This window comes from Neoarius graeffei, chromosome 2 (assembly GCF_027579695.1).
Source record: "Neoarius graeffei isolate fNeoGra1 chromosome 2, fNeoGra1.pri, whole genome shotgun sequence".
Classification (NCBI taxonomy): Eukaryota; Metazoa; Chordata; class Actinopteri; order Siluriformes; family Ariidae; genus Neoarius; species Neoarius graeffei.
In genome coordinates, this window is record NC_083570.1 from 64,558,310 (window position 1) to 64,585,137 (window position 26,828).

Sequence of the window (26,828 nt, forward strand, 5' to 3'; positions counted from 1 at the left end):
TATCACAAAGTGTTTTATTTCTTATTCTACACAGTGAAACATTACAATATAGGATTAACACTTGAAAAATTATTCAAGCTGTAAAAAAGAAAGCAAAATGTAGAGAAGAGGAAAGACAGATTTAACGATGACTGAAAAAGCCCTGAGGGTGGTTGTACTTAAAAGGCTTCAGACGATTAGGTCCCCTGGAAGTCAAGAAAGACATTCATCAGTGGTTAAAGTGTGTGAAATATTAAAAATTAATAATAAAGAGAAACTGGTGATTACTTCGGTACAAAATTTCAGTTGATGCATGCCTGTGCACTGAATGTTTTTACCTGGCAGAACGTAAGCACATTTTCTCCCTTGGGAATTCTCTCGGGCCCTCAGAACCGTCACACACTTGGCTTTCGGTCTCCAGATAGACATCTAGACACACACACAGACGCTGGATCTGATTGGTCAGTAGCTGTAGGCCTGGTCGGGGTCCCTGGAGTTCAGACCTAAACACATTCACCTCGCTCTCCAACGCCTGTCCGAAGAAGAACCAATCAGAAAGGCTGTGTACAATATGATATACCACTATACAACTTTACAAACACTGTTACTGATGCAGCGGACTTGTAACTCAATATGCGTGAGATCACGGTGCACGATTCAGCTAAACACTCCTGGCTACTGGACTTTGAACTGCTGCCTCAGTAAACTCCATGGAAAAAACAAATTGACAATCAATACAATTTGATAATTAAAAACATTTTATTTCAAATGTCATTAATGATTAAATGTTATAGTGCACAACAGTGTGCTTCATTTCACTTATATAGACACTAAAATTGCATTTGAAGACGGAAATGGTAGAGCATGCTACCACAGAGAAAACAATACAATTAAAGGCCTATAAAAGTATGAAGTCTGTTTGCATAACACTACACTGTTGGTCTCATGACAACTTATGCTTTCATGGGAGTAATATTTCGATTTGTAATTATCCAGTTGTGGGAATGTGAGAAACACTGGAGGCATATCATCCTTGGTTACACTATGCTTATTAATTGCTGTGTATTCTTTTTAGTTGTTCTGCATTATCTGGTTTTCTAGCTAATTTGCATACATCTGGCCAAAAAGTTAATGGGGTCAAAATGACAGAACATGATCCTCAAATGAATGATTAGTTAAGGACATTAATGTTTTCTCATTTCAAAACACAACACATGCCATGAAGCATGTGAATTACGCAGCTGTGAACAGTACCATAGTGTTTCTGACCACATACAGGTCAAGTCTCCGTATCAGTATTTTTGGTTCACGTGGAACTCAATTCCAGAAGAGCTGACTCACTGATTGCAGACACTGAAAACTAAAAGTCAACCCCAAAGCTTTGGAATCGATTCCACACGCTGAAAATGACTTGCCTAGTGTGCACATTTTGCAATGAAATTTATTTTGCCTTTATTTTGAATTTGTCTGGTTGGATTTGATCAAGGCCTTGGCATGCAGGCAAGATATACAGTACCAAACAAAAGGTTGGATACCTTCTAATTCAATGGTTTTTCATTATTTTTATTAATTAAAAGTCACTTCATGTCTTAAAGGTCATAGGCAAGGGTCGGAGGTGGAACGTAGAATATCAACTTTATTTTCTAGAAGAACGACCCAAAAAGCAAATTCAATCTTCCTGGTGTCTAATTTGCACCCTAAAATTGAGTAAAATGGTTAAAATATACTGGTTTGCGCAAGTTCCGAAAGTTTGTTTACATCTCACTTACGCGCACTTTCACCGCCAGGGGACCGTCGTCGTGATGTCATTTAAGCCAAACAGACTGGGAGCAGTTCTGTGTTTACTTGCGAACCGAGTACACGTGTATGGACTTTGGTTGTGAGAGGTTGTGTAAAATGTCTGAAAGCGATGGCGATTTTGAAGTAGGAACTCTCCAAATTGAATATCGAGAGGTGAAACCATATATGTATGAACCTATGGCCGTTGTGAAGCAATCGGTGAATGTGGCTCACTGGTTTAACCGTACAGCCTCGGAATCGGACAGTGACTCGGCCGACTCTGATCGCGGTGACCCCAGACCTCAACAAGACTCGCGCCCAAACGATTTATCCTGGTAGTTATGATAAATTCCTACTTTTGTCGTAATACTAAATAAGAGCCCTTTTGAAGAATAATTAAACCGCCCTCCCTAGCGGATATAGGTAACGATTATTTGACAGTACGCTGGTAGGCCACATTAGCCTGCCATCCACGGCATTATACTATTTATGGCCTACTCTAAGCAAGAAAATATCCCTTTGTCTCATTTCCACAATGATTGTACAGGATCCCTCAGGATTCTTGACTTGTCAATTGCAAGCAAAAGTAAAAATGTTTCCCTCCAATCTTCTCCTTTTTGCTTGAGCGTTGCTGCTCCGTTTCTTTTTTGACTACTTGATTTTGTGTTCGAATTTTGTTGGAACAGCGTCAGGTTTGAGCCTTCTCTGTCCAACACTGACACCTAAACTATCCAACAGATGGGGATTCTTCAAAAAGTGATCGGAGCACAGAGTGGTGTATTTACCCGGCTGCCAACCCTCTCGCTTCACGCGCACAATCCACTCTCTCCGGCTCTTCTCCTCTCTCGGTAAAAGGTAAAAACTTCTTCCTGAACCGGTCCCGTTGTTACAGTTCACTGCACAACAATAAGCCATGTTTTTTCTTTGGAAATTCCTGAACGCATGTCTGCGCTCAAGCTAAACGGCAATGTAAGTAAACGGAAGTGGACTCAACTCAAGTGGTTTGTTTGGCTTAAATGACATCACGCGCCGAGTGGTCACGAAAATAGCCGAACAGAAATTCGCCGCGATCCGCACCAACTTATTTTAATTATTACTTATTAACAATACTTCTTGGGACCAGAAGAAAATTACAGAGGGTTTTTTAACATATAAAGTTTCAAATGTGCATAAATTTAAAACCTTTGCCTATGACCTTTAAAAGTAATGATGGATGTCGTTTCTCTTTATTTAGCCGAGCGGTTCTTGACATTATATGGATTACTACAGTTGTGGAATAGGGAGATTTATTATATTTATATTATTTACTGTTTGATCACAAACACATTAAGAAGGCAAGAAATTGCACTCATTAACTTTTGACAAGGCATGCCTGTTAACTGAAAAGCATTTCAGGTGACTCCCTCATGAAGCTGGTTAAGATAATGCCAATAGTGTGCAAAGCGTCATCAAGGTAAACGCTGGCTACTTTGAAGAATCTAAAATAGAAACCATATTTAAAAAATTTTTAACACTGTTTTGTTTACCACTTTATAATACATAGGGCCAAATTACTCAATTCTGACTGGTCAATCAAGGAGGGCTTTTTTCCTTAACACGGGGCCGTATTTCTGAAATGCTATTGGCTAGCTCGTTGCTTGGTTACGGTTACAAAAATTAGCAAATTTTGTCAACAAAATGGCTTTTGTAAAGAAGTTCCAATAAAATTTTGTATACCACTTTCAAAATCCTCGTGTCGTGTCGCCGTGTCATGATGAAAGACGCTTTAGAAACTGATTCAAACGTGCAAGATAGTCTTGCGCCCTGATTGGTTCAGAAAAAGTGAATGACAAATGTTGTGAACTTGAATGGCTTCCGAAGTATGAATTTGGCCCTATATATTATAAACAAGTAATCGTATGATTCCTCGTAAAATTAAGGATCAATTTCACTTGTGATTTCAAAGTTTTGAATTTTCAAAACTTCAAAATCACTCGTGAAATTAATCCTTAATTTGGCCCCATACGATTACCTATTCTAATTCCATAGGTTATTTCATAGTGTTGATGTCTTTAGTATTGTTCGACAATGTAGAAAATAGTCACAATAAAGAAAAACCTATGAATAGAAGTAGGTGTGTCCAAACTTTTGAATGGTACTGTACAGTTACAAAAATAGTGTGACAAATCAGTCAAAAAAAATTCCGAGAATACCGTCATCTCAAGTTAGTTTAAATGTCTTCTTTAGTTGACATGAACACTTCATAATATTCTCCAATTTTGACCGATTATCTGATAAAACATCAGCAATTGTTGTATTGCTAGCAGTCTGTTATTTAATTAAGCCGTGTTAAGAGTTCTGTTGTAGTATTAGTTGACAGAAATGCTGCAAAGAATATTTTTAAATAAATATTACTTAAAATATTTTTAAATAATCTAATTATTAAAAAAAAAACAAAATTGATGGATTCATCAATGATCAAAATCATGATTAGTTCATCAGCTTTTGACCTCTGAAGATTAAAGATATCTTTCTGAAATCAGTACACTGTTTCCTCTAATACTGTTCTTACCCGCAGGTTATCATCTGTGCGGCCACTGCGTTCTCCTTTCCAGAGCAGGGAAAGTGAAAAGATAGGCGTGATCTCTGGATAGCGAGGATTCAACACCACCGCCGCCTGAAGACGAGCTGAGAGCCACAAAAAGGTCACGAAAATCAGACATACTGTAACTTTTAGTCAACTGTAAGATGTCATTTGTAAGTTTGTGAGAACAAAATGTTTACCTAGAGATTTAAATCATGTGCTTTGCTCAGCTTTTTGTTTCGTGCTTTTAAACCCAGTGAAAAGTATCTGCAAATGATTCCTACTCACCTGTTCCCCTCTCCACTACTGCCATGAAGAACAGGTCAGTCTCCCGCACCAGGCCAGCCTTCACCACATGCTGCACAAAGTCTAACTCCTAAAAAAACACACACACAAAATTTCTTGGCCACAGTGTATACAGATATTTATTCCTTGGATTTAATAAAACAGAGCTTCTCTTCTGTCCTGCATTAGAACATCATTACACTGAACTGAAAGTTACATTAGAAGAGTGACTTGTGTTTTATTGTATGACACCCAGGTATAAATCTGAAATGTAGAGAACCAGCTCACGACAAACTTCATCTCACACTGACAACAGTGCAACGTGAAAATCATCTTCTGAGCAGCTACTAATTCAGCTATAATGTCAAAATCATAAAACAATTCAAATATCGACAAACAGTCATACCAGGAAATCCTGACAGCTCATCATAGTCCAGCGAGCCAGGCGAGAGACCACTTTAGCTGGGAAGAGATGCTGGCACTCGGTGGAGACAGGAACTATGCTATGCTCTATAACAAGGGACACAAGCATCAACAAAATGCCCTGTCTTGTAAACACAAGTTAAAGGAAACTTTAAGAGGTTTTCAACATAATCTGCACTTAGAAATTAACTTTAAAAAAAAAACACCTAAAATGGAAGTACAGGACAGTTGTTGGAGCTCTCAATAAACAGTGTATACCAAATATATTTTTGTAGAATGCTACCATTAACATTTCAGTCTGCAGTGTTTGTATATTGAACCCGAATTCATTTTCCCTTTTTTAAGAGAGACAAATTTGTAAATATACAGTGGGGCAAAAAAGTATTTAGCCACCAATTGTGCAAGTTCTCCCACTTAAAAAGATGAGAGAGGCCTGTAATTTTCATCATAGGTACACTTCAACTATGAGAGACAGAATGGGGGGAAAGAATCCAGGAAATCACATTGTAGGATTTTTAATGAATTAATTGGTAAATTCCTCGGTAAAATAAGTATTTGGTCACCTACAAACAAGCAAGATTTCTGGCTCTCACAGACCTGTAACAACTTCTTTAAGAGGCTCCTCTGTCCTCCACTCGTTACCTGTATTAATGGCACCTGTTTGAACTCGTTATCAGTATAAAAGACACCTGTCCACAACCTCAAACAGTCACACTCCAAACTCCACTATGGCCAAGACCAAAGAGCTGTCAAAGGACACCAGAAACAAAATTGTAGACCTGCACCAGGCTGGGAAGACTGAATCTGCAATAGGTAAGCAGCTTGGTGTGAACAAATCAACTGTGGGAGCAATTATTAGAAAATGGAAGACATACAAGACCACTGATAATCTCCCTCGATCTGGGGCTCCACGCAAGATCTCACCCCGTGGGGTCAAAATGATCACAAGAACGGTGAGCAAAAATCCCAGAACCACACGGGGGGACCTAGTGAATGACCTGCAGAGAGCTGGGACCAAAGTAACAAAGGCTACCATCAGTAACACACTACGCTGCCAGGGACTCAAATCCTGCAGTGCCAGACGTGTCCCCCTGCTTAAGCCAGTACATGTCCAGGCCCATCTGAAGTTTGCTAGAGAGCATTTGGATGATCCAGAAGAGGATTGGGAGAATGTCATATGGTCAGATGAAACCAAAATAGAACTTTTTGGTAAAAACTCAACTTGTCGTGTTTGGAGGAGAAAGAATGCTGAGTTGCATCCAAAGAACACCATACCTACTGTGAAGCATGGGGGTGGAAACATCATGCTTTGGGGCTGTTTTTCTGCAAAGGGACCAGGACAACTGATCCGTGTAAAGGAAAGAATGAATGGGGCCATGTATCGTGAGATTTTGAGTGAAAACCTCCTTCCATCAGCAAGGGCATTGAAGATGAAACGTGGCTGGGTCTTTCAGCATGACAATGATCCCAAACACACCACCCGGGCAATGAAGGAGTGGCTTCGTAAGAAGCATTTCAAGGTCCTGGAGTGGCCTAGCCAGTCTCCAGATCTCAACCCCATAGAAAATCTTTGGAGGGAGTTGAAAGTCCGTGTTGCCCAGCGATAGCCCCAAAACATCACTGCTCTAGAGGAGATCTGCATGGAGGAATGGGCCAAAATACCAGCAACAGTGTGTGAAAACCTTGTGAAGACTTACAGAAAACGTTTGACCTCTGTCATTGCCAACAAAGGGTATATAACAAAGTATTGAGATGAACTTTTGTTATTGACCAAATACTTATTTTCCACCATAATTTGCAAATAAATTATTTAAAAATCAGACAATGTGATTTTCTGGATTTTTTTTTTCTCATTTTGTCTCTCATAGTTGAAGTGTACCTATGATGAAAATTACAGGCCTCTCTCATCTTTTTAAGTGGGAGAACTTGCACAATTGGTGACTGACTAAATACTTTTTTGCCCCACTGTAATGAACATGGTCAAAGTAGTAAACCTCAGGTTATGCATTTAGACACCACATAAATGTCAGAGTACCATCAGTAATGATAAGTAATTACATTTTACTGTATTGCTCCAGTCTTGGAAAGTTGAATAAAACTCCAGCTTAGGAAGAGACAGATAAGACAGAAAGACTTTCCAAAGACTCTTACTGTTTGAGTATAACAGCTGTAGTTTTAAATTTGCATTGTATAGTTTTATAACTGTCCTAAGGCTTCCATGCTTTCAAATCAACCGCATTTCTTATTATTCTTTTGTAACTACATTCTCAAAACCAAGTATGTTGAAGGCAATGAAGAGTATGAACCTAGAGAGCTGAACTGTTTGTGCAAAGCCAGGCGAGACAGCAAGCGTCCTCTCAGCAGCTTCACGGTGTTCTCCATATGACTGGCACTGAGAGAACTGCGTACCCCTTCCACCTGCAAGTGGTCAGTCACAGTCACTCAAATCTGTCATTACTACACTTTTATATGACACTTTCTATAGTGTTTTATATGACTCTTACAGTATATGACACTTTCTGTATCATACAAAAGAATAGAATTATGATGAAGTATATGACAGCATCCATCCAGCCATTATCTGGAATTGCTTATCCTATGCAGGGTTGCGGGTATATGACAGCACCTCGTCCTTAATTCAGAATCACTCTTTTAGTTTATAAAAACCGTAATGGACTACAATACAGTATCTTCAGAAAGTAAATGCCATGAGACAGTTATCATACTGTTTAGAAAAGGAACACCAAGCATGACATCCAAAGTCAGTGTTTCCCCTACCGTTAGAATTTTTTTTTTTGGTGGTAATCCCCCCACACACACATTTGAAAGTATAAACAAAAAAAGAAAGAAAACCCACAACAACCCTGGAGTGCAGTTCTATCGTAAAAATTGTTCTAAAATAAATGTGAGGACTTCGATATGAATCCTTTAACCGTTTGTTCAGGTCCAAATGCTCTGTAATAGGAGCCACAGGGAAGGGTCCTCATCCGCTCCCCCCCCCAAAAAAAGTAAACTTAGGGGAAACACTCAGTGCGTTTACATGCACATAGAGAAAAGCGAATTTCTGCCGTTGCTTGACTGAAATCGAAGTTCTAAATGGCATGGAAACACCTTAGCTAGGCTGAAATTGAACCGAACTTGATTCCTCGCAATCGAGCTACACGACCTAGATTATGCGATTTTTGCCGAGCTACTTAGTGCATGTAAACCCTATCGAGCTACGTAGTCGAGCTGCTTACTTCACCACTGCCCCTTCCGGAAGTGACGAGACCACAAGCAGGAAACACAACAGCCTCGGTCGGAAAAAAAAAAACCAGCCTCGGTCGGGGGCGGCACGGTGGTGTAGTGGTTAGCGCTGTCGCCTCACAGCAAGAAGGTCTGGGTTCGAGCCCCGTGGCCGGCGAGGGCCTTTCTGTGCGGAGTTTGCATGTTCTCCCCGTGTCCGCGTGGGTTTCCTCCGGGTGCTCCGGTTTCCCCCACAGTCCAAAGACATGCAGGTTAGGTTAACTGGTGACTCTAAATTGAGCGTAGGTGTGAATGTGAGTGTGAATGGTTGTCTGTGTCTATGTGTCAGCCCTGTGATGACCTGGCGACTTGTCCAGGGTGTACCCCGCCTTTCGCCCGTAGTCAGCTGGGATTGGCTCCAGCTTGCCTGCGACCCTGTAGAAGGATAAAGCGGCTACAGATAATGAGATGAGCCTCGGTCGGCATGACACTTCACCTTAGCCGCCACTTTATTAGGAACACTTGTGTCTGGGCATGTACGCACCCATTTCCAATTAGTTGCTAAGTTATTAGCAGGCTAACAGTTAATATGTTCATCACAGATCAACTTCAACTTAGTGGCCATTTTATTAGGAACACTTCTGTTCGTACATACAAACTACAAACACTTCTTGTGAACACGGAACTGATAACTTTGTTTATACTCTTGAACAGTGTTGCCAGATTGGGCGGTTTTAAGTGCATTTTGGCGGGTTTTGAACATATTTTGGGCTGGAAAACGTCAGCAGTATCTGGCAACACTGCTCTTGAATAGCTCTTCTTCATGACGACAACCGGAAGTGTACCAACACAATGGGGCGTGTAGCGCCACCTGTGGCTCGGGTGCACAATGTACCTCACACAATAGCTCTATTTCTTTGTGTGCATGTAGGATTGGATTTCTCTGGCACCCCTGCTGGGACCCTTAGCTCGATTACCGACAGCAGCTCGATTTGGATGTGCATGTAAACGTACTGACTGAAAGTACTGCAGTAAATACACTAAGGAACACATTTCTTACCTGTGGTGTGTCACTGGAAAATTGTAATCCTCCCAGATTCTGCACCCAAATGTACGGATGTCCAAGTTCAGACACATAATCAGCAAAAGTTGTGATGCTATATAACAAGAAAGAACAAAATCCATTAGCTGAACATTCCACTTCCCAAACCAAGGCCCTACCATTATTGATGTAGTTTATCTAATCAATATATCGAAGCTGTAGTCTGACCGAGAGAACTGTCTTACCCCACTTTGTCAAACTGGTAGCGGTTGGTAGGATTGGGGGTTTCTCGGCCATCATCATTAGCATACAGGCAGTTCAGCAGAGATTCTGGGTTCAGCAGCTCCCTACACAGCACAATAGGCGTTGTTTAGGAAAACTGAAATGGTCTAAAAACCGAGCAGCTGTTTTCTTGCACTTAGTTAGAGCTTGTTCATGTTTCCCATGAAGGCAGCTTTTTATTTATTTTTGTTTCATGATCTGAAGAACATGATAAACTCACCCTGCGCTGATGGCTCCTGAAAGGTCTGTGGAGGCTGAAACTTTTGCTTTCACAGTGAGAATGTTGAGGTTCATCAGGTAATAAAAAAACAGATGCAACACACTGCCATCTACACCAGCGCAGGGAGAACAGACATCATGGTCATACAGATTAGTGCATTTCAAAATGAATAATGCTGTCACGCATATGACTGACATCTATTCTTTGCACCTAGACTGACCCCACCCACCTTTACACTTGAGGTCGATGCACAATGAAAGAGGATGCCGTTTCAGCATTTCTTTACGCTTGTCATCAAGCTGAACACCAACAGTTCCTCGCCGTCGTTTCTGAACAAAAATAGAGACAACAGTGACAGGAATTTGGGAGGATTTACTCCAAATGTAGCTTTATTTTTGTTTCTCTACAATGATAAATGAATTAAATCAGAACTAGAGGGCACAACGTGACTTACAGTGTTCTGTTGTTCCTCCTCTGCATCAGAATCACTCTCATCATCTTGAGGAAAAAAAAGACAAGCATCAACTTAATCCACCGTGACTTATTTTGTCACAGTTAGACATGAGTGGCATTTCGATAGGGTGTCATATTCTGAGTGATTCATTTAATTAGCTTACAACACACGTTTTGTGGCCAAATGTTTCTAGTTACCCTGCTATATTCGAAAAACACCGTGACCTAAATCTCATTTTGAGACATTAAAAACAAAGCTTATATAAACATTTTGATTAATTTTTACTACTTTTTCTTCTTTATATATACAGCATCACTCTGTATAATCAGACATCAAAGAATCAAAGTGTTTATATAAAAATAAAAAACCTTGCACAAAAGCATATCAACAAAAGCACATTTTAACCTTGAGAATCCTCGGGTGGTCTGGAAAGAGCCTTGGCTTCATCCACATCTCCACTGATGGACACAGACAGATTCTTGTCTGAAACACAAACACAATCAGCTGCACTCATTTTCAATTTTCACTTTGATTGGTTATGAGATGCCACAGCTATAAAAATCAACAAATCTGGAAAAAAAAAAAAAAAAAGCGTGTTGTCTGAAATAGAAGCAGGAGAGAAGCATTTGCATTACCACAGGCTTGTCCATAAGCACTGGCTTGCACAAGCAGCACGTACAGAGGAGGTGGAAGGTGCCGCGCAATCTCAGCCTGTTTCTGCACATGCTCAAATGGCATGGACAAGTACTCCTGCACGGGCAGAGACGCCTGACAGACAGAGAGAGAGAGGGAGAGATGGACAATATGCTGTCATTTCTCATTTTAGAGCATTTTCAAGTACTGTTAATGGATTCGTTAATAATGCCAGATTAGGGCGTGTCCCCATATAGCATTTTTCTCTGGCAGAAAAGCGCTGGCTTCATCAAAAAGGAAAAAAATGGGTTTCCCCCCATGACAATTATATCTTGGCAACACATCACCACTCTAACCACCACTGTATGACAGACTAGCATCGCCCCTTTGCTTTTTATTATCCCTTTGTTATTCTTCTAGCTTAGGATAAACAGACTCGACCAGAACAAGCTTCTCCTCAATTTTCTTTGTTACCAGGGTAACAAGTCCTGCCCATATGACTGGTTGCCTGAAAAGGAGTGAAAGGGATATCAGTACCTTTCTGAAAAGTTCAGAGATTTTCAACTAGAAGTGCTTGGATCGGCTGCGAAAAAATAAATAAAGAGGCAGTGCTCTGAAAAAAAAAAAGATGCTGGGTGCAGCACGTTTACTCTAGGTAGGCCGTAAGGTGAACCCCGAAAAGTCTTTCAGAAACAAGATTCCGCTCCGACGTCTCCGAACTACATAATATCCAATTCTTAAAAATGGACGTATTATGAAATGATGTCATCAAAAAGTTCTCACCTTGTAATGCTGTCAATTTTTCACACGAAGGCTTGAAAAAGCGAACTAATGTCATCGGCGCGGAATGATATTTTGGCACCGCGGAATAAGATTTCGCTACAGAACAGGTTCCACGGTTGCTGACGTATCCCATAAACACCCGCGACGTAGCCCCATTTCGTAAACAAGAGACCAACATGGCAGTCGCCACAGCCTCGTCTAGCAGCAGTGGAGGAGAGGAAAGTTTGGAAATAACAGCAAAAAGGAGAAAACTTCTTGCACGTAAGCATTGCTATATGCATATATCTTCTGTAAAGCACGGAGTGACCCAGGAATTTACCTTCAAACGGTGGAATACCGGGACAGTATCCGACAGTGGCTGCAGTTGAGCGGTGAGAACAGGAGAGTAGCCGATTAGAGTTTGACAAGATACCCGAGGATGCTGCCTTCCACCCTGCATGTTACCGCAGGTTTACGGACAAACTTGCTATTGAACGAGCGGGAAAGCGTATGGTGCGCGAGAAAGAAGGGGGAGATGAAACTCAAGACGCCGCAAGACCCCCCGAAGCTGCCCCCCCCTCCGAAACTGGCCCCTCAACATCGGGCAGCACTAAGAGTCTTAGATCCAGGTCAGCACTGCCTATGTCCAGCTCAGGTCCCGTCCTTCCTGCCCTGTGCATTATATGTAAAAAAAAAACTCAAATTCGTCTTAAAGGGAGGCAAACGACAAAGGGAAGCTCTTTCAAAAGCTGAGACCTTAACAGCAGGTAAGCAAACCCACCCATCCCCCCCACACACACACAAAGGGTCACAATCACTGATCAACCCACCAACCCCCCTGCCCCCACACACACAAAGGGTCACTATCACTGATGACTATCTACAGTGCTATCTCCCTCTGCAAGTGTGTTTGCATGCATGGATGTTATGTTTCAATGTTTGTATGCATGTAACATATGTGTGCCTTTATGTGAATATGCTACTGGCAAACTTAAATTCCTACGTGGTAATAAGCATGTCTTTCTGTCTGGCAAGGCAAGTTGCAGACTGCTGCTGAGACTAAAGATGACCACAGTATTCTGGTACACATTAAGGACAAAGACTGTGTGGCTCTGGAGGTGCAGTACCACAAGAGCTGCTACCAGCAGTACACCAGATTTCTGAATGAGCCTGCTAGACAAGAGAAGGACAAGTAAGCCATGTACTAACTTCTCATACATGACCATAGAATGCTACTTGCTACTGTTCAATGTGAAGACAATTAGTCACAGCACTGTGTGTGTGTGTGTGTGTGTGTGTGTGTGTGTGTGTGTGTGTGTGTCTTCCCCCCCCTCTCTCTTTCTCTGTCACCTAGGTCATTGCCTGGATGCTGACCCCTGCCTTTTTGCACCGTGCCACAGGACTTTTATATATATAAAAAAGGAGGACTTATATATATATATATATATATATATATATATATATATATATATATATATATATATAGAGAGAGAGAGAGAGAGAGATTTTTTTTTTTGTATATATAAATTTGCATTTGTAATGTGTATATATCACTGTTTTGTTGTTTACATTTTCTATTAAAGTTTGCAATTTGCCACATAGTTCTGTTGTGTGATGTATGATGACTCAGTCTTGCATCTTCTTTGTTGCCGCTGCTGCAGGTGCATAGTGCTGCCTAGTGCGTTTACCTACCTCTACTGTGCCGCTGCATAGGTAGTGAATACTTGAATCCCTGCCATTGTGCCTCTGAACTGAGCAATAGAACTGCAAATATTATATATAGGTTGTATTATTATTATTATTATTATTGTGTATTATTATTCCTATGGACTCTTCTCCTTCCTGCACAATTTCTTAAATCTTGATCTGAAATCACACGCATTGGCTATATATTATATATGCCATTTTATGGCTAATCCATGGTGTGTATAGCCCACAATGACGAGTCAATACTCTATTCCATTACTGCCTGTGTAACATTGTAGGTCTGTTTTTCAAGCAAATTGTTTTATGGTTGATCAGTACTTTATAGTTAATAACCTAAGAGAATGAATACATGAATGGTCCTAGTCATAGACCATTACACCATATTTTGTACTATAATAATGGTGATAATAAAAATTATTTTTATTCTAATAATAATATAAACACTTCAATATATCACATATATGCAATATTGTCTTAGTGATGTATTCAAAGCACTATTTAGGACTTAGAAGACATTTCACCCACTTTGGAGGGTGTTTTGGAGACTTTTTCTACTAATGTGACTGTAATTACGCAAGCTGTCAGCTGATCTGTGGTCAAAAATCGGCAACGCGATTGGTCCAGACCGGTCACGTGATGTCCCGACACGTCATTTTTAGAGGAAAATACTTCGCCACGCGATCACTCGGTGCGAGGAATTGACAGGATTATAAGGTGAGAACTTTTTTCGCCACACTTTCTAGTACTCATTCTTAGTTTTAAAATAAATATTTCGTAGTTCGGAGACGTCGGAGCGAGATGAAACGAAAACGGGGTTCACCTTACGGCCTAAGGTGGCCACATGCAGCCACATACACACTCTCTTCATCGGAAACAACTGAAAAAGACACTGGTGCTCTGTGGGCACTCAACCTCAGCTACTTCTTTTAATCAAGAAAAAAAATTTAAATGTAACATCATGCTTCGTTCAAGCAAGATCAGCTTCTCGATTTATTAACGGTTGGATATGTTTTAGTTCAGTAGAAATAAAAAGTAATCCTGGATGGTCTTAAAACCTAGGACTAATCACTGATCACATGTGATAAAACGATACAAGTACATTGTGGACTCATCAAAACAAGCGAACCATCTGGGCACATGTTGACCTGTGTCAGTGAATTACCTGCATGATGGCCTGCAGGCCTGGCTGAAGACTGCTCAGGTACTCCTTCTTCAGCTCAATTCCTTTCAAGATCTTCTCCTTAGTGCATAGCGAGCTCTTATACTGCTCAGCCAACCTAAAATACAAATTGGCACCAACAAATCCTAATCAAATCACGTTCCTTTTAAAACCCTGCACATCGTAGGGTTCCATGAAAATGGCTAAAATTATAAACATGGTTGCTTTGTCAATACTGAATAAATTCTCCATAAATTGTACATTACAAGCTTATATTCCTTCAAATCTTTTAATCAAAATGAGGTCCGTCCCTAATTACAATAATCTAATCCTTTCGATGTTAAACCTGATTAAATGCTATACACAAAACACATCAAACACACAGCTAAAACAGAAATGTGAACCATGAGGAGTTGCAGTTAGGTTAACGTGGGGCGGCCTTGGGCGGAGGTGCCCTTGAGCAAGGTACCCTTGAGCAAGGTACCTGACCCCTGACTGCTCCCTGGGCGCTCTGGTGTGGCTGCCCACTGCTCTTAGTGTGTGCGCGCGCGTGTTCACTGCTTTAGATGGGTGTGGCAGCGGGGGCGTGGTCAAGCATAGGTCTGTGACCGGAGGGTGGAGTCAGGGAAAGTAAGTGGCAGAATCACTACACCTGACGTTAATTAATGTGTTTGTGTGTCTTCCCCAGTGACCGCGCCCTATTTAAGGAGAGAGAGCGAGAGCAGAGAGAGCTCTCTCCCCAACCAGACGACTGATGTGTGCGCGTGTGTCTGAGTGTGTGAGAGAGTGAATATAGAAGCTGAAAAGCTAAATAAAAGAGTTTTGTGAACTCAGTTCTGGCCTGCCGTCCTTCTGTGCTCCACCCACCTACACGAACTGTCACAGTGGTGCTGAAACCCAGACGAGCACAGAAGAGAACAGCCCCAGGGAGTCCTCCCCCTTCGCAGACCTGATCCACGTCCTCACCACAGCCCAACAGAGCCAGCACCAGGCGCTGCTCGCCCTCCGAAAGGAGCAAGAACAACGGTTCAAGGCCCTGGTGCTGGCGCAACAGGAAGATCGTCGGGCATTCCGGCACCTCCTCGCGTCGGCGGGGTCCACCATCTCCACCGCCGTGGGCCCTTCCCCCCTCACCCTCACGAAGATGGGCCCGCAGGACGACCCTGAGGCCTTCCTCATGCTCTTTGAGCAGGTAGCAGAGACCTCGGGGTGGCCGGTGGAACAGCGCGCGGCGCGCCTCCTCCCCCTGCTAACGGGAGAGGCGCAGCTGGCCGCGCTACAGCTCCCCGCCGGCTGGCCTATGCTGACCTTCGCTGGGCCGTCCTCCAGCGGGTGGGGCGCACCCCCGAGCAACAACGTCAGCGCTTTGCGCTTGGAGGAAGTCGGCCGGCTGTTCGCGTTTGGCCAGCAACTCCGGGACGCCTGCTGGCAGTGGTTGAGGGCCGACAACCGCGACGCCAAGGGACTCATCGACCAGGTGGTACTGGAGCAGTTCATCGCGCGTTTACCAGCAGGAACCGCAGAGTGGGTCCAGTGCCACCGCCCAGCGTCGCTGGATCAGGCAATCGAGCTGGCGGAGGACCATTTGGCGGCTGTCCCGACGGCAGGACAGCAGATGACCTCTTCTCTCTCTCCCCTCCTCCTGTGTCTCCTCCTCGCCCCATTCCCCCACCGCGGAGGCAGGGCCGGCGCCACCCCAGCTGGCCCGCCGCACCCGCAGTGCCCTCCCGTTTCTCCCTTCTGTGTCTGTCTCTCCCCCCCAGGTGAGTGAGCCCCAGACCACTAGTGCAGAGAGGAAGCCCGGGCTGGTTTGCTGGCGCTGTGGGGAGCCGGGCCACCTCCAACAGCAGTGCTCGGCAATGGAGGTGGGCGCAGTGGTTTGGATCCCCGACGCGCCAGGAGCCGCCCTCGATCGGGCCGGAGCACATTGCATACCGGTGAGTATCCAAGGGGATACATATCAGGCGTTGGTGGATTCTGGCTGTAATCAGACCTCAATCCACCAAAGCCTGGTGCAAGACGAGGCATGGGGGGGAGCACAATTGGTTAAGGTGTTGTGTGTGCACGGGGATGTTCACAACTACCCTCTAGTGTCGGTCCACATTCTTTTTCGAGGGGAAAAATTTATAGTGAAGGCGGCAGTTAATCCTCGCCTTACCCACTCAATAATTTTGGGGACTGATTGGTCGGGATTTCGGGATTTAATGACACACTTAGTGAAGAGTGGGTCCTGCCATAGTTTAACAGGGGGAGGTCCCGGTGTCGCGTTGGCGGGAGCAGCTGTCACAGAGCCGTCTACGTTGACTCCATGTCAGAGTGAGGAGCAGCTGGCTCCTCCTCTCTCTGTTGGGGAATCCCTCGCGGATTTTCCATTAGAGCAGTCGCGAGACGAGACGCTGCGGCAGGCATTTGACCAAGTGAGAGTAATCAATGGTCAAACGCTCCATCCAAACGCCACCCCGTCCTTCCCCTACATTGCAATTATGAAGGATAGATTATACTGAGTGACGCAGGACACTCAGACTAAAGAGCGAGTCACGCAGCTTTTGATTCCGAAGAGCCGCCGGGAATTGGTATTCCAGGCGGCTCACTTTAATCCCATGGCTGGACACTTAGGGCAGGATAAAACACTAGCCCGAATAATGGCCTGGTTCTATTGGCCAAGGATTCGCGGCGATGTCCGTAGGTGGTGTACGGCGTGCAGCGAATGCCAGTTAGTAAATCCAGCGGCCATTCCAAAAGCACCTTTGCGCCCTCTACCGTTAATCAAGACCCTGTTCGAAAGAATTGGGATGGATCTCGTCGGGCCATTAGATCGGTCAACACGAGGGTACCGCTTTATATTAGTTCTGGTGGACTGCAACGCGATACCCGGAAGCAGTGCCTCTTCGCAATATCTCAGCACGCAGTATTGCGGCGGCACTCTTCCGCGTTATCTCCCGAGTTGGAATCCCGAAAGAGATTCTGACTGACTAAGGCACCTCGTTCATGTCATGTATACTGAACGAACTGTATGGGTTGTTGTGTATTAAGCCGATCCGCACCAGCGTTTATCACCCACAAACGGACGGTTTAGTTGAACGGTTCAACCGCACCCTCAAGAATATAATTAAAAAATTCGTAAGTGAGGACGCACGTAATTGGGATAAATGCCTCGAACCCTTGCTATTTGCAGTGCGAGAGGTCCCCCAAGCCTCCACGGGGTTCTCCCCATTTGAATTGCTATACGGGTGTATGCCGCGCGGCATTCTAGATGTGCTGCGGGAAAATTGGGAGGAGGGACCTTCACCAAGTAAAAATGAAATCCAATACGTTATTGATCTGCGCGCAAAACTCCACACACTCACGCACCTAACTCAGGAGAATTTGCGGCAGGCCCAAGAACGACAAACCCGCCTGTATGACAAGGGTACGCGCCTTAGGGAGTTCACACCGGGAGATAAAGTACTCGTACTGTTGCCCACATCGAGCTCCAAATTGGTCACCAAGTGGCAAGGACCCTTTGAGGTCACACGGTGAGTCGGGGATGTTGACTATGAGGTGAGGCGAACGGATAGGGGTGGGGCGCTACGGATTTACCACTTCAACCTGCTCAAACTCTGGAACGAGGAGGTCCCCGTGGCGTTGGTGTCGGTGGTTCCGGAGAAGGCGGAGCTGGGGCCGGAGGTTCAAAAGGGAACATTGGCATCACGTACCTCTCTGGTCCCCTGTGGAGACCACCTCTCCCCGACCCAACTCACGGAGGTTGCCCAGTTGCAGACCGAGTTTTCGGATGTGTTCTTGCCCCTGCCCGGCCGCACCAACCTCATAGAGCACCACACTGAGATGCCCCGGGGGTGGTAGTACGTAGCCGCCCTTACAGGTTACCCGAACACAAGAAAAAAGTGGTTCGGGAAGAACTCAAGGCCATGCTCGAAATGGGCATCATTGAGGAGTCCCACAGTGACTGGAGCAGCCCAGTGGTCTTGGTACCCAAGGCCGACGGGTCGGTCCGGTTCTGTGTAGACTATAGAAAAGTCAATGCGGTGTCTAAATTCGACGCGTACCCAATGCCTCATATTGATGAGTTGCTCAATCGGCTAGGCACGGCTCGTTTTTACTCGACACTGGATTTAACAAAGGGTTATTGGCAGATCCCCTTGACTCCATTATCCCGAGAAAAAAACGGCCTTTTCCACACCGTTCGGCTTACACCAATTTGTCACACTTCCTTTTGGGCTGTTTGGGGCGCCCGCTACATTTCAGCGGCTGATGGATAGGGTCCTCCGCCCCCATGCCACCTATCTCGACGACATTATTATCTATAATAATGACTGGCCGAGGCACCTCGAACATCTGAGGGCTGTCCTTAGGTCGCTGAGGCGAGCAGGTCTCACAGCCAACCCGAAGAAGTGTGCGATTGGGCGGCTGGAAGTACAGTATCTGGGCTTCCACTTGGGCAACTGGCAGGTGCGTCCCCAAATTAACAAAGCAGCAATTGCGGCCTGCCCGAGGCCCAAGACCAAAAAGGGGGTGAGACAGTTCCTGGGGCTGGCTGGCTATTATCGTAGGTTTATACCTAATTATTCGGACGTCACCAGCCCGCTGACTGATCTGACTAAAAAGGGGGCACCAGATCCGGTCCAGTGGACGGAGCAATGCCAGCGGGCTTTTTCTAAGGTAAAGGCTGCACTGTGTGGGGGGCCACTTTTACACTCCCCTGACTTTTCTCTCCCCTTTATGTTACAGACGGATGCATCGGACAGAGGGCTGGGGGCTGTTTTGTCCCAGGAGGTGGAGGATTGCCCAGTACTGTATATCAGTCGCAAGCTGTCGGTGAGTGAGGGGCGCTACAGCACCATTGAGAAAGAGTGCCTGGTGATCAAGTGGGCGGTCCTCGCCCTCCGTTACTACTTGCTGGGACGCCCTTTCACCCTCTGTTCGGACCACGCACCCCTCCAGTGGCTCCACCGCATGAAGGATGCCAACACGCGGATCACCCGTTGGTATCTGGCACTCCAACCCTTTAACTTCAAGGTGATCCACAGGCCGGGGGCGCAGATGGTCGTGGCAGACTTCCTCTCCCATCAAGGGGGGGGGGGGGGGGGGGGGGGGGTCAGCTGCAGGCCGGACAGCCGCCCGGCCTCAGTCGGGCAGTGGGGGTATGTGGCAGCGGGGGCGTGGTCAAGCATCGGTCTGTGACCAGAGGGCGGAGTCAGGGAAGGTAAGTGGCAGAATCACTACACCTGACGTTAATGTGTTTGTGTGTCTTCCCCAGTGACCGCGCCCTATTTAAGGAGAGCGAGACCAGAGGGAGCTCTCTCCCCAACCAGACGACTGATGTGTGTGCGTGTGTCTGAGTGTGTGCAAGAGTGAATATAGAAGCTGAAAAGCTAAATAAAAGTTGTGTGAACTCAGTTCTGGCCTGCCGTCCTTCTGTGCTCCACCCACCTACACGAACTGTCACAATGGGTTAAATGAAGAGGATGAATTTCACTGTGCTTGAAGTGTGCATATGACAAATAAAGGTTTCTTCTTCTTCTGCAGTCAATAAAATACCTGAAAAGCTACATTTAACGTTAGCTAAATGTATCATATCCTTAGCATACCTATAGCTACACTCATCTGTATTGTAGGTGATCATGCTTAATTCATTGTAAGAAAAATAGTAAAAGACATTATGATTAAACTACAATTAATTGTGGAGTCCTGTTACACCGTATATACAGGGGTGCTTGAAAGTTTGTGAACCCTTTAGAATTTTCTATATTTCTGCATAAATATGACAGTAAACATCATCAGATTTTCACACAAGTCCTAAAAGTAGATAAAGAGAACCCAGTTAAACAAATGAGACAAAAATATTATACTTGGTCATTTATTTATTGAGGAAAATGATCCAATATTACATATCTGTGAGTGGCAAAAGTATGTGAACCTTTGCTTTCAGTATCTGGTGTGACCCCCTTGTGCAGCAATAACTGCAACTAAACGTTTCCAGAAACTGTTGATCAGTCCTGCACACCGGCTTGGAGGAATTTTAGCCCATTCCTCCATACAGGACAGCTTCAACTCTGGGATGTTGGTGGGTTTCCTCACATGAACTGCTCGCTTCAGGTCCTTCCACAACATTTCCATTGGATTAAGGTCAGGACTTTGACTTGGCCATTCCAAAACATTAACTTTATTCTTCTTTAACCATTATTTGGTAGAAGACTTGTGTGCTTAGGGTCGTTGTCTTGCTGCATGACCCACCTTCTCGAGATTCAGTTCATGGACAGATGTCTTGACATTTTCCTTTAGAATTCACTGGTATAATTCAGAACTCATTGTTCCATCAATGATGGTAAGCCGTCCTGGCCCAGATGCAGCAAAACAGGCCCAAACCATGATACTACTACCAGCATGTTTCACACAAATGGGATAAGGTTCTTATGCTGGAATGCAGTGTTTTCCTTTCTCCAAACATAACACTTCTCATTTAAACCAAAAAGTTCCATTTTGGTCTCATCCGTCGACAAAACTTTTTTCCAATAGCCTTCTGGCTTGTCCACGTGATCTTTAGCAAACTGCAGACGAGCAGCAATGTTCTTTTTGGAGAGCAGTGGCTTTCTCCTTGCAACCCTGTCATGCACACCATTGTTGTTCAGTGTTCTCCTGATGGTGGACTCATGAACATTAGCCAATGTGAGAGAGGCCTTCAGTTGCTTAGAAGTTACCCTGGGGTCCTTTGTGACCTCGCCGACTATTACACGCCTTGCTCTTGGAGTGATCTTTGTTGGTCGACCACTCCTGGGGAGGGTAACAATGGTCTTGAATTTCCTCCATTTATACACAATCTGTCCGACTGTGGGTTGGTGGAGTCCAAACTCTTTAGAGATGGTTTTGTAACCTTTTCCTGCCTGATGAGCATCAACAATGTTTTTTCTGAGGTCCTTAGAAATCTCCTTTTTTCGTGCCATGATACACTTCCACCAACATGTGTTGTGAAGATCAGACTTTGATAGATCCCTGTTCTTTAAATAAAACAGGGTGCCCACTCACACCTGATTGTCATCCCATTGATTGAAAACACCTGACTAATTTCACCTTCAAATTAACTGCTAATCCTAGAGGTTCACATACTTTTGCCACTCACAGATATGTAATATTGGATCATTTTCCTCAATAAATAAATGACCAAGTATAATATTTTTGTCTCAATTGTTTAACTGGGTTCTCTTTATCTACTTTTAGGACTTGTGTGAAAATCTGATGATGCTTTAGGTCATATTTATGCAGAAACATAGAAAATTCTAAAGGGTTCACAAACTTTCAAGCACCACTGTATGTCTCAAGGCTACCAACAATAAGAAACATTCATTCCAAATGATAGCAAGTATTACCAAAGCTCACGCTAGTTAAGACCCCTTATGCACAGTGCTGTTTAATTCTCAAAACAGATCGGAATTGATTAATTTTCTATATCAGCACAGTTCTGACAGTAGTGCAGGCTGTGATAATGTGCTCATTCAAATATGTTATAGTTTCTATTGTAAGAGCTCATTCACATTGTAACCCTTCCATTCAAACTAAACTAACCTTATGGTTTTGTCATCTGTCCTGTGGTTTACTCTGTACTCTGATTATACAAAGTGTACTTAATATATCTACTTTTAGCTTACAAGAGCATGAGTGAGGAACAAGGGTGGTGTAGTGGTTAGCACTCTCGCCTCACAGCAAGGAGGTCCTGGGTTCGAGCCCAGTGGCCGACGAGGGCCTTTCTGTGTGGAAAATTCTGAAGGGTTCACAAACTTTCAAGCGTGTGTGTATGTTGACAGGTTGTGTGTATGCGTGCAGAAGTGTTATTTCTTTGCATTTCTCACCTTTTCCTCTGCTCCAGTTCCCAATCGAGCCGAGCAAGTGTGAGCTGGTGAGGGTCGTCTTTGGTGAGATGAGGGCGGGAGATTTCAGCTGGGGCCTCCTTAAAGAACTCATCCACACTGACTAACTCAATCTCTTCATGCTGGGACCTACACACATGGGTTATTTTTAAAAACATTTCATTTGCAAACAGTACTTGAAGATTAAGGGCCTCTGCATGCTCTTGCGACAAGGCTTTCGCAGACAGCTTTTCGCAGACAGTTGTAATTTATCGTTGAGCGGGGAGTAATAGGCGTGCGCGATGTTATTCACCGCCACAACGCAAGGGGGCGTGAAATCGCTAGGAGTAGTTGGTGGGTGTGGTTAGTGGAGTGTTTATCCTCCGGTTACTTATAATGACTAGAACTGGAGTCGTATAGATGTACGTACTTCCTCACTTCCTCGATCAACCACTCTTCGTGCTGCTCCATCTTCGCTCGTGTTTTTAAAAATGGCGGTCGTGAAAACAAAACAAACCAGGAAAGTAGGGAAGCGGAAGTGCATGTACAGCGGATGTAGAGTGGACCAATCGGAGCCCTCTTGTCTGCGACGCTGTCTGCGAGGCTTCTGCAGTGGTCACAATTTTTGGGAGGTGCGCACAGAGCGTCTGCAAAGGGGGGGGGGCTACGCAGACGCCATCTGCGAGGACTGCGTTGTCAGCATAAATTGGCCTTAAGGCACAATAGCATACTGAATAACGCTCGAGTTTGGTCTTGGGAGTGTTATCGCTAAAATTTTCAGGGTGCAAGCTTTGAAATTTACCATTAAAAAAAGAAAATCCCTGTGTCCAAAATCACTCACTTATTCACTACTCCCTACTCACTATCTAGGGAATTCTATATAGAGGACTATATAGTGAGCTCATTGGTAAAATGAAAAAACGCTTTCGGACACGACTCTGTCACGCCGTTATTTACATCATTACTGTAGTACAATTAAAACGTGCCAGATCAGTCGGCTGGTGGGTTTTCAAAATAATAAATACATGCACGTGTTTTTGTGATAAATCCATATTATACTGAATGGATTTCCCACATTAATAAATACAAAGTACTTTGTGTCTGCTCCATCTTTCAGTTCTTTTAAATCAAAGCTGAATACTTTCTTCTTTACCGTTGCATTTTATTAAACCAAATTTGAGGCTTTTGATTAATTCCTCGCACAGCACTCTAACTTTTATTCTTGTATTTTATCTGTCTTATTCTATTTTAGATTTTCTATTCTCTTACTATTTTTAATTGTACTTGGACATCCATTTATAATGTGTTTCTTCCTTCGTCCATTCACCCCAACATGCTTTTTTTTCTTTCAGCGCGACCGCAGTGCATGATAGCACATAGTACTTGGTTAGTGACCATCGGTTGTACACTACTTTCATGATGCATTGTGGGATACTTTGAGTCAACTATACAAGGCGTAATAATTCTCACTCTACATTCGGACAGCACTACAAAATGGTGAACTCACTATCTAGGCCACTATATTGTGAGTAGTAAGTGATTTCAGACACAGGGAATGTGTCTATTACAATATTCTGTATCAATGTCCACGTCCTTTGTTAAATAAATCCCCAAATAAAGAACCAAAAACAAACATATCAAACCCCCTAATTATTGTTCTTTCTTAGAAATACAGTATATGCTTGAGAATAACTTTTGTAAAAAAAAAAATTATATCGTCAGCATTTAATCACCTTGTTATGGCAAGTGTAACAAGATAAATCAGCCACACCAAAAAAAAAAAAATCTAACTAGTGCAGCAGTGTGTAATGCTGTTTAGCCAAAATCAGACAGTTGTTTCATTTCATTTGGACTCATAGCTGTTGTGTGATAAAGTTACAAACATGCCATGTTTACAACTGTATTATATTATAAGGGATGAGGGACCAACAAGCTAAATGAAGATCTCCTCACTTACTTGAACTCGAGGCATTTTCCAATTTCTTTCTGAAGATGCATGACTTCATAGAGAAGATTCTGAAGCTGTAGGTGCAACACGTCCACTTTCTGCTTCGCCTGCAGAACATCAAAACTCCATATAAGTGCACTAGAAATATGACAGAAATTAAAAAAAAAGTGCATTGTGTAGACCTCATGTGTCTGATCCCGTGCTTTCTTCAGCCTCATGTGTGACAGACGATTCAACTTCTTCAGAGTGATGAAGTGAACACATCCTTGCCTGCGTTTTGCCTCAACCTCGATACTCTGGATACACAAACAGTGGTAGGTTTGCTTGAGTTGCACTTGGCTGTAACTCAAGATAGCTAGGTTTTGTTTTTTTTAATTTATAAAGACTCACCCCTTCTTTAGCTCCACTGGCTTTCAGCTCTTGGATTTCACTCATTAGTGTAGCCAGCGCCTCACAGGTGTTTTTATACAGGGCATAATCCTGTTCAGGGTCTCGAGCCTCCAGTTCCAATTCTTCATTATATGTACGCACATCCTAATGGAGGCACACTTGGTCAGAGACGCATAGACACAGTGTGTATATGTGTACACGCGCACATTCCCTCATATGCATCAGCTGATCAAGGATACTCTCTTCTAGTCAGATGCAGATAACCATCTAGTGTAAGTACTCCCTTCTCTTGCCCAAGTGTGTATGCAGAGAGATGTTTTGCTGAACCAGAGTCCTCACTGATAACAGCTTCCTCCGGCCAACACCGGCGAGCGCAACTGGAAACCCTACCTAGCAATAACAGTTGACATGAACCTGGATCTTAGCATCATCTCTGTTTCTCCTTGCATGTCACAAAACTTCTGTAAGATATCTTCAGTAACATGGATGGATCATAAAGCTCTAAAACTACCCAGTCCCTCAGGAGATTCTGAACGTACTGCAGTAGTAAGTAGAGGTGACTGTGTTTGTGTTTTAATCCTGAAGAAAAACATTTTCAATGAAGGAGCCTTACAGAGGCTGAGGACTTCACAGGAGGCCACTGTTTACTGCTACAGTCCGTTCCGAATGGTTATGTCGGGTTTCATTTAAAGACTTTGGCAGGATAGCATGTGCGAATCGGAATGTTTACCAGCGGCAGAAGGTGGGCACTGACCTGGTCTCCTTCTCCCCGAGCCCGTTTAGTTTCAGGAGTGCTGCCGTCACTGCGGATCACTTTGGTCTTGCGCTTTTTGAGAGGCTCAGAAGACATGGCTGAAAGAAAGCAGGAACACACCACGAAACCAGCACACAGATGGGGAGGCTGCATTTGGCAACATAGGAAGACAGAAATAATACATTAATAAAGCAATTTCAGTGCATTGTTTCTGTAGTAAAGTGCTATTAAACACCATGAAGTGCAGTAAAGATATCATTTTTCTAAATTTTTTTAATGTAGGTATATTTACTTTTATACATAATTGTTAGCTATATTCAGTTAGTTGCTTTAATTATGAGGCGCTTTTGAAAACTGTATAGCTGAATTTGCACAGTATATAATAATAATAATAATAATAATAATAATAATAATAATAATAATAAACATATGAAGCCCCTAAAGTCCTGGAAGGTTGTTTTTTTTTTCAATGCACACAATTTATTTAAATATCATTAATGTTTATTAAATAATTATTTAAATAACACACGTAGGGGCTTCATAAACACTTGCACACTCACACTAAACAACACTGTACACTATTTAACATACGGCTTTAGACTTAACTGCTAATCCACACTATCCAGGTTAGCGAGCAACGAGGTTTATTAAAATCAAATTTATTTATTTTTAAGCCTCACACTAAATCTTATATATCGCACAAACATTTCATTTGCTAACTAACATCATTAGTCCTCACCTTTGATTAATTTCTTCTGCTAAACCTAAAACTATATTACTATTAACCAATAACCGAGGCCGGGATCATTTGTTGAAGCCAACTACAGTCTCACTTCCGGATTTTGTTCCCCCTTTTCAAAATAAAAGTCTGCCTTTGAAAGACCTTTTACACCATTTACCTCAGAGAGCTTCTTCTTCTTCTTCTGGCGGCACGGTGGTGCCGCCTCACAGCAAGAAGGTTCTGGGTTTGTGCCCAGCAGCCGGCGAGGGCCTTTCTGTGCGGAATTTGCATGTTCTCCCCGTGTCTGCATGGGTTTCCTCCGGGTGCTCCGGTTTCCCCTACAGTCCAAAGGCATGCAGGTTAGGTTAATTGAAAAAGAAAAGAAAGAAAGCACAACTTTTATTCATCACACTCGTGTGAAATTTCCTCTCTGCATTTAACCCATCTGAAGCAGTGAACACACACATACCCAGAGCAGTGGGCAGCCATGCTAACAGTGCCTGGGGAGCAGTTGGGAGTTAGGCGCCTCGCTCAAGGGCACCTCAGCCCAAGGCCGTCCCATATTAACCTAACCTGCATGTCTTTGGACTGTGGGGGAAACTATAGCACCCGGAGGAAACCCACGCAGACACGGGGAGAACATGTAAACTCCACACAGAAA

The 26,828-nt window shown here is 43.6% G+C and overlaps 1 protein-coding gene across 1 annotated transcript; it reads right to left on the bottom strand.

Annotated features, from left to right (window-relative positions):
* Window positions 1-26,286, bottom strand: thoc5 (THO complex 5). The gene is made up of 20 exons (XM_060914671.1): window positions 26,186-26,286; window positions 25,447-25,593; window positions 24,693-24,836; window positions 24,485-24,598; window positions 24,312-24,409; window positions 22,358-22,504; window positions 14,517-14,631; window positions 10,888-11,020; window positions 10,658-10,735; window positions 10,253-10,296; window positions 10,028-10,127; window positions 9,799-9,907; window positions 9,542-9,643; window positions 9,315-9,411; window positions 7,336-7,447; window positions 5,013-5,116; window positions 4,610-4,697; window positions 4,310-4,425; window positions 318-511; window positions 1-185 (listed from the first exon to the last, which is right to left on the bottom strand). Exons 2-20 carry the CDS (start codon window positions 25,540-25,542, stop codon window positions 122-124), a joined length of 2,055 nt encoding a protein of 684 aa, XP_060770654.1. The 5' UTR covers window positions 25,543-25,593; window positions 26,186-26,286; the 3' UTR covers window positions 1-121.
* Between the last annotated feature and the right edge of the window lie 542 nt (window positions 26,287-26,828).

Bases quoted from the DNA above. Each gene is read 5' to 3' on its own strand.
- thoc5 (XM_060914671.1), bottom strand. From the start codon at position 25,542: ATGTCTTCTGAGCCTCTCAAAAAGCGCAAGACCAAAGTGATCCGCAGT. The intron at 24,599-24,692 runs GTGAGTCTTTAT...TTGTGTATCCAG, and splicing joins CCAGTGGAGCTAAAGAAGGG to AGTATCGAGGTTGAGGCAAA. The intron at 186-317 runs GTAAAAACATTC...CTTGACTTCCAG, and splicing joins ATGTGCTTACGTTCTGCCAG to GGGACCTAATCGTCTGAAGC.